Here is an 8382-nt window from a genome sequence, read left to right on the forward strand (position 1 = left end):
CAACGGTACAAAATAACGGCATAAAACACACAGCACAGTAAAGTATACCATTTGTGTATCAAGACTCCGGACTCCCCAGAACTTTAGGAACATAGGCTACTGTATTCCTGACGCATGCAGTTACACCTGTCATAAATAATAATGTTCAGGACTTCATCATATGCAAAAAAATAATGCATGACCAAAAGTTAGAGTACAAAGAACAGAAATAAGAATTGCTAAATCTGCTTAGCCACTACTATGGTCGGGATAATCGGTCTCATTCCTGTCTAGTAACCTGCAACAAAACAGAAAAAAGAAAGAAGACAGGTTCTTAAGAGTCTCCAGCATTTGGCTGCTCATCAACTTCAGCAGTAAAGTATTATAAGAACTTTTATGTAACAGGTTTAAAGTGTGCTACTTTTTAATTCTAATCTAGATGTGTTCTTTTAGGCAGAGCAATACTCTACACTTTGAATCTTAGGCATCAAATATGTCAAAGTATCAGAACAATTAGCATCTACTGAGTTCTCACACCTAGAGTTCACCAATAAAAAACAGGAGGTGATTATTCCACAAAAGGCCCCACACACTAACGGTAACTTCTATTCAACTTCCTAGAAATGTGGCTTTCTAGCATGCTGTATCATCAGCTCCGCGAACACTGATGCATAGGCCATTCTTACCTTATCCTTTTCATGTGGAAGGAGTGACACTGGAGGTAAAGAAGAAAGAGACTCACAACTCTCTTTCCCATCCACATTGGTTGCTTTAGTGTTGAGCCGATAAAGAGGTCCATCTTTAAGGAGTCTGCCGTGGCCAACGGCGCGTTTAATAGCCAATCGTAACTGCTGGTGAAAGCCAGAGGCAGCACCGCCTCCAAACAATGCAGACACATCCTTCTGACCCTTCAAAAAACGTTCAATGCTTTTCAAAGTTGAGCCACCGGACTCTGCCAAGCCCTCGACTGCCCGCTTGATCAGTTTATTCCAGTCTACATTTTGTTTATTATCCACTTTTCCATGGTTTCGAGGTTTAGGAAGTGCTATTCGCCCAGGATTATCAGGATCTTTATAGGAATTGAGTCCTTTATTTGAGACTTTCAAAATTGTTCCATCTTTGACACTCAACTCCAATTGTTCTAAAACAGTTTTACGATCCAAGCCATGGGATGAAGACACTGCATTGCATATCCTTTCTTCTGAAGGACGCTGTTTTTGCTTCTTCACTTTTTTGATGGCCTCCAAAATCCACTCCGTATACAGCGGGTTGGCGAGTTTTACCATGGTGAAGGATTCTGTATATCCATAGAGTCGTTATCCCTTATCCTGATGCTGAGTAAGTTTTACGCCATGGAAAACAACATTCCCGGAGGCTGAGAACCAGTTAACCATAGCATACAAGTTTTCTGGCCTGAATCCTTTCTCCTTTCACAAAACAGAGTGCCTCCCCACTTTTACTCTAGAAACCAAAACAACCTGTTTGTTATCTGAAATATCTTCAAACTTCTCAACAAACTTCTCAATAGCACCACACATGGGTCTGTTCATAAAGTTGTAAGAACTCAAGAACATCTCATTCCCAGCAGAAAAATGTGCATCTTATGCCTGGAAAACAATTAAAACAAGGTCAGTTTCCTATCAAGGCCCATTTTATAAGTACACTGGAACCGAAACGTCTTAGTCTTTAAAGCACTCAGTGTTCACTGAGCACCTGTAGGGGTTTGATCATGTTTTAATCAACATTCCAAAACAATCATGTACGTAAACCACTGGGATAAGAAAAGGAAAAAAAGAAAAAATTAGGATACAATGAGGAAACAAGACGAGATGCGCTGTGAATGACCTTAGGCTACAACTAACCAGAGGGGTGCTGGCTATTCTGCCCTACACAATCTCTGCTCACCAGTCTATGAATTGAAACTCTTCCTTGACATCTTTCTCCAAGAAACTATTCAGCACTTCAACAAGTATCTAGATTAGCAGAAAGAATCCTGCAATGAAAGTAAGAGTGAAACTTTCATCTTTCAAAATTCCAGACATTCAGACTGGATGAAAACAGTCAATAATATGGACAGAAAATCATCGAGAAAATTTTAACTATTGCATATAGTAAAAGAAACAAATACAATTTCCACAAACCAAGTTCACATTTTAAGTACGATATTACTTTCAACATTCCAAGTGGAAACAAAATTAACATTGAAAATAGTCAAGTGTGAAAAGTGTTCAAAGAATTTTTTTTAATTCCAATTTCATTCCAATTTTAGGAATCACATGCTGATAAGCTTCTCCTAGTAACATTCAATATACTGGAGAGAGTCCAACAACTGTCAAAATGTTCATAACCAATCTACAGACAGAGCAACTAGAAATGAGAATGGCCCAGAATCACTGGGTTCAAATGTACACACTATATATCAAATGTACAGCACAGGGAAAAAATGTATGGCCTGTTTGTAGTCTAAAGAGAAGACGACCTCGTAAAGATCCAAGACTGCTGTCCTGAAATGAACATTAATGAGTAAGACACCAACATATACGTATACACACACACATCTATGTATGTACACACACACACGTTGCCTCTCCAGGATCAAAGTCAGTATTCTTTAAGACAAAAGAATCTGGCAGATACAAATTTTTTTGAAAATCACCAAAATAATGAATTCCGAATCTAATAACTTCTTTGCTTCCAAAAATAAATTTACCTTTACCTAAATGTTTTTTAGAACTCCTCGTACTCTGACGAGCACTTAAAACATAAACATCCTAGAAAAATGGCTCCCACAGTAATCGGTCTTCCGAGTGCCTCTAAAATCAAAAGGAAAACTAACAGATATGAAGAAACTGATAGTACTAACTCTGATAAGAAAGAAAAGGCTGAAGGAAACACGCAAACCTGAGCCAAGACTCCTTTTTAAATTAGCTGACTGAAAAGCAGCCCCCCGAGACAACTCAGAGCTTCACCGTGGTGAGAGTCTCGAGAGAACAGAAATCATGGTATTATTACTCGGAGTGAGTGCATTACGGAGGCATTAACGCTACCATGAAATGAGAGGCTTCAGCCCGAGTTGCAGACGCTGGGCCCGTCCTGGCTGCTTAATCGAGCAGGTGAGAGAACGAAGGACAGTCACCCGCGGTCTCTCGGGCCGGGCTGCGCACAGGTCTCCAGGTCTTCAGCAAGCGAAGCGCCTGCAGACCTGAGCTTTAACTCCGGGAAAGTACCCCGGCGGCCGGAGAGAAAGTGCAGCTCGCCTCCCGCAGTCCTTCCCCGGCCTCCATCCTCCCCCCCCCTCCCCGCGAACGCCTCTTCGCGCTCTATTTTTAAAGGGCGAGAAACTTCAGAAACTTGCAACGGCACCAGCCCGCGGCTTGCCGACGGGGAGTCGGCAGCTCCCACCGGACGGGAACGGAACCCGAGGACGAAGTTAACAATGAAATCACGTGAAAGAGTTGAGAGCCGCACATCTGCGCTCCCAGCTTCGCCGAAGCCGCGGCCGCCCGGAGGCCGGTCCCGTGCGGCGGGGCGCGGGCGGGCCTGGCGGCTCCGCGCTGACAGGCGCCCGCCGCCCCCGGCGCCGGGGCTGACAGCCCGGCGCACACGCCGCCGCACGTGCGCCCTCCGCACCACAACACGGCCGCCTGTCACCCCGCGCCGCGCGGCCGCAGGGGCCGAGCGCGAGCGCCAGGACTGCGGGCGCAGGGGCCGGGCGGCGGGCGCAGGGGCCGGGCCGGTGGGCGCGCCCCGAGGGAAAGCCGGCCGCCCGCACGGCCCGCCCGCGGCTTCGCGGCCTGGGCCACCGCCGCCGCCCCCTCCCGGCTGCCCGCTCCCCGGCTCCCCGGCCGGGACCGGCCCGGGGTGGCGGCGCGTGGGCCGCGGGGCGGGGGATCCGGGAGCCGGGCGCCGGCCGGGCGCGAGGGGGCGGCCGCGGCGCCCCAGCCCGAGGCCTGGCGCAGAGCAGCGGGAGGCGGCGCAGGCCGCGGTGGGGCCTGCAGCGGCCACCGGCCCCGCGAGGCGGCGGGGCGGGTCCCGGAGCGGCTTGGCCTCGGGCTTGACCGCCGGAGGCGGCCGGGAGCGGCCCCTCGACTACTTACCGGGGGCGAAGAGCGCCGGGTTAGCGGGGCCCCGGGCCGGACCGCGGAGATGCCCCAAACTGACACGGCCGCCATCTTGGAGACAGTGAGCTCCGGCCGGGGGGAGGGGAGGCGAGGCGGCGGAACAGCCGCGGGGGGAGGGGAAGCGTCGCGAGGGAACGGCTGCCTGGGGGAGGGCGCGGGAACAGCCCGAGAGCTGGGTGAGCGGGAGGGGGAGGAAGGGGCAGCGCGGGAGGGGGACGGCCGAGGAGCGGGAAGAGCTGGGCCGAGAGCCGGGAAAGGCCGGAGGGCGGGGCGGAGCAGGAGGGAAGAGCTGGCCGGGCGGATCACGTGGGGCCGGTACAAAAGGCCAAAGCCAAAGCGGGAGGAGGACTGGAGGAGGCCGGCGGCCGGGGGCGCTTGTTGGCCCCTCTAGCGCGGTTCGGCCGGGCAGCTAGCCGGGACCGGAGGAGCTGCTGTGTCCCCATTGCACAGCTGGGGAAGCGGAGGGCTGCGCCGGGGTGGGGAGGCATCGGTGCGGCGCGGAAATCCGGTAGGATCTGAACTCTGATGGCGCCTGTGTTTACCGTCACCGAGCCTCCCTCCGCACCGCGGTGCCCGCGCCCCGCTCCCACGGCGACTCCCCGGAACCGGGTCGGGAGCTGGGGCGGAGGGCGGAGGGGAGGCCGCCTCGCTTCATCATTGCCTGTCTGCGCGCATCTTCTCCCCACATATTTTTCCTCTTTGCGGGAAAATCAGTAGGTGCGAGGAGGAGGGGAATGGTAGAAAGTTGGACGCCGTGTCGAGCCCTTTCACCACAATGACCTCATCCTCCCTACCCCGGGAGACTTGTTGGACCTCGCCAGAGCCATCTTTGTGGGAACCAGCAAAGGCTCGGTGGTGAGATCCGCACAGGTCACACAGCTGTCTGGTGGCACACTTCTGAGCTTTGGAGTCTCCATCTGTCTAATGCCGACGCCTGTCTTGTACCCGTGCCCTATGCAGCTCTGCTCTTGTCCGAATTTATGGCCGAGCTGCGGACTGGCACTTTTCATGGCCTGCCTGTCCTCTACTGGCTGCATGGATGTTTCTTTGTCTGGTCTCTTCCAGTTTAAACTCCTGAGGCAGAGACTGAGTCATACTTTTTATTACCTTGCATTCCCTGGAAGGGCAGTAAATGACAAATGAAAAGACATACTAAGTAATTGATAATCTTGTGTGGAAGCGTTTTCCTACCACTGGACCTTTTTATCTGCTAGACTGTTCTTCCCAACACCTCCTCATTTTATCTCAGCTTTACCTTTTAAAGTGTACCCTCTCGCTCACTGCCTTAACGTCTACTTCCTTTTCTGAACTTTTGTAGTTTGACCACTGGCCCTGTTTTTCGTGTGGCACCGGTTGTGTGGCCTCATCTACGTTTTATGAATGCATCCCCAGGTATATTCTCTTCTAGGATGCCTCTTCACATCTCTAGTGGCATAGAGTTGTGCAAGCAGTACAGACTCCAAAAAATGTTGCTAGTGAATGAACATTATTTCAGTTACTAAGAGATTGAATTTCCAGCCCCCAAATCAAGCCCTGCCTTGCTTATACCTCAACCTATACTTTCCTGTCTCTATAGCTTTTCTCCACTCTAATCCTTAGCCTTATTGTTCTATACCATACACTGTCTAGACCATTCAATAATAACATAAAAACTTATATTTTCAACTCAGTATCCTACCACTGACAACTGCTAACGTCAGTGTGATGTGGTGAGATTTACCGAATCACCCTTCATCACCTACTGCCAAGCCCCAACCCCAAATTAGGAGATAAATTTGGGATAGAAAATAATCTATTAGAAAAAAAGAACATTTTCCATCCTAGATGAATCAGACAGATGCCGTCTTTGGTAAAATGAGAGATATTTGTAATGAAAATACATCTGGGAGGAAGAAGTGGGGGAAATTCTCTTTTCAAAGAATAAAGCAATGTTTTTATTTCCCAAAGAGGACAGATAAAGTCATATTAATAGAAAGAAAATGAGTTCTTCATGTGAGAGTAGTGTGTGGTCTTCAGAAGAAAAATAATACATAGATGAGTTGTGTTTGCTTTTGGTTAATTTAGAAGGAAACTTGCCACAGGCATTCCTGTGAAAAGACCAAACTGGAGTTTAAGTACACAGTAGCAAGAATTTAAAACAATTTGCAACAACAAAGCACAGTTTAGCTTTTCAAACAGCTTCTACAGAGACTCTTTGCTTTACATTTGCATAACTTAATGGCACATTCAGGTGGTCTTCTCAAAATAAAAGGTTTGCAACAAAGACATATTAAGGTCTTCATCTTTTGCATGTTGAAAAACAAAATCCACAGTACTGAGAGGAGAGCTTCTCTTTGGTTCAAGCTTACTCAGAATTCAACTATGCAGGGCTGGCAGCTAAAAGTTCTTCCCCCTTCCACATTTCGCTCTAGGAATCCCTGCCCTTTCAGTAGTATCAGTCATAAACTACAGTTTATGCAGAGTCCAGCTAAGCCTAAAATTGGAAGGCTGCTCTATCCTTGTTTCAACAGTTTTTAGTCCATTTACATTTAATATAATTACTGCTGTATTTAGATTTATACCTGCCATCTTATTATTCATTTCCTTTGCCCACTTACTTTATATCCCTTATTCTCTTATTTCTTGCCTTTTGAATTAATTTAAATATTTAAGTATACCATTAACCTCCTCTATCAGTTTATTAATTATACATTTCTAAAGAAATCTTAGCGCAAGAGAGAAGAGATATGGGAACATATGTATATGTATAACTGATTCACTTTGTTGTAAAGCAGAAACTAGCACCATTGTAAAGCAATTATACTCCAATAAAGATGTTAAAAAAATAGTAAAGAAGTCTTAGAGATTACAGCATTCCTGATTGACTTATTACACTCTAATATAAATGATTACTTTTACCACTTTCCCCCAAATGCTAAGAGCTTAGAATAATATTGTGCCTCCACTTACCCCTTCCCCTTTTGTGTTTATTGTCATGGATTTAAATTGTGCGTATATTTTAAACCACACAAGGTTTTATAATCATCGTACAGTCAATACTCATTATATTTGCCTACATATTTACCCTTTATGTTGCTTCTTGTTCCAATATACATTTATGTGCTTATGACTGGAATTTTTTTCCCTCTGTTTGAATAATTCCTCTGTTCAGAGCAGGTCTGCTGGAGACAATTTCTCTCCATTTCTGTTTGCCTCAAAACTTCATTTTATCCTTCGTATTTTTGCTGGGTATAGCAGTCTCGTTTAGCAAGTTTTTTTCAGCACTTTGAAGATCTCCTCTGGTTTCCATCATTCCTTTGTTACTCCTTTGGAAAGTAATGTCATTTTTCCTCTGGCTTCTTTTAGTTTTTTTGTTTTTTGCTTAGTTTTCAACAATTTTCCTATGATGTGTCTAAATATGGTTTTCTTTGTATTCATCCCACTTGGGTCATGGGATGAGTGCTACTCATATAATCCCTTGAATTGGTAGCTTGATATATTTTCTCTGTTTTAGAAAAATCTTGGTCACTATCTCTTCTTATCTTTTCCTTTTAGGATTTCATGTACACCTATGTCAGAATTTTTCATTGTTTACCATCTGTATTTCCTATTATATTTTTTGCCTCTTTGTGCGTGAGTCTGTACATTTTGTGCACACAATTTAAATCTTATCTTAAATCTATTGAGTTCTTAATATTGATCATTGTATTTTCAAGTTCTAGGATGTTCATGTGATTTTTTAAAAAATAAAATTTAATTCATTTGGAGAAATTTTCCATCTTTGTATTTTTCTCCACTTTTGCCAATACTTTCTTGAGCATCGGTCCCAGCTATTTTATTTTATTTTTTTATTTTATTTTTTTATTTTATTTATTTTTTTTATTTTTTTTTTTTGCGGTATGCGGGCCTCTCACTGCTGTGGCCTCTCCCGTTGCGGAGCACAGGCTCCGGACGCGCAGGCCCAGCGGCCATGGCTCACGGACCCAGTTGCTCCGCGGCATGTGGGATCTTCCCGGACCGGGGCACGAACCCGCGTCCCCCGCATCGGCAGGCGGACCCTCAACCACTGCGCCACCAGGGAAGCCCCAGAGATTGGATTTTGACATAACTCTTCTTTGACTCAAATCAGAAGTGTTTCCATGCTGTCTCTTATGCGGTAGGACATTAAAGATACTGCAGATCCAGAGGCTTGCCACCTGGAACCAGTGACGATTGAAAATTAGCTTTAATGTTCCCTATAAAAGACAGAACTTGTTTCTCCTCCCAGAAGGGTGGGGTGGAGTTGGGTGCTGCCTCTCAATCA

General features: G+C 46.4%; 1 protein-coding gene across 3 annotated transcripts in view; it reads right to left on the reverse strand.

Annotated features, from left to right (window-relative positions):
- The window catches only part of KAT6A (lysine acetyltransferase 6A), a 102443-nt gene extending 98277 nt beyond the window's left edge, over positions 1-4166 (reverse strand). For all 3 annotated transcript variants that reach the window (XM_059049495.2, XM_059049494.2, XM_067022314.1), the window contains exons 1-2: positions 4077-4166; positions 666-1586 (exon numbers count right to left, since the gene is read on the reverse strand). In XM_059049495.2, coding sequence (XP_058905478.1) covers positions 666-1265 — 600 coding nt within the window. In that variant the 5' untranslated portion in view covers positions 1266-1586; positions 4077-4166. The remainder of the gene's footprint in view (positions 1-665; positions 1587-4076) is intronic.
- Positions 4167-8382: the final 4216 nt, after the last annotated feature.

The sequence above is a fragment of the Kogia breviceps genome, chromosome 20 (genome assembly GCF_026419965.1).
Source record: "Kogia breviceps isolate mKogBre1 chromosome 20, mKogBre1 haplotype 1, whole genome shotgun sequence".
In the NCBI taxonomy this organism is placed as follows: domain Eukaryota; kingdom Metazoa; phylum Chordata; class Mammalia; order Artiodactyla; family Physeteridae; genus Kogia; species Kogia breviceps.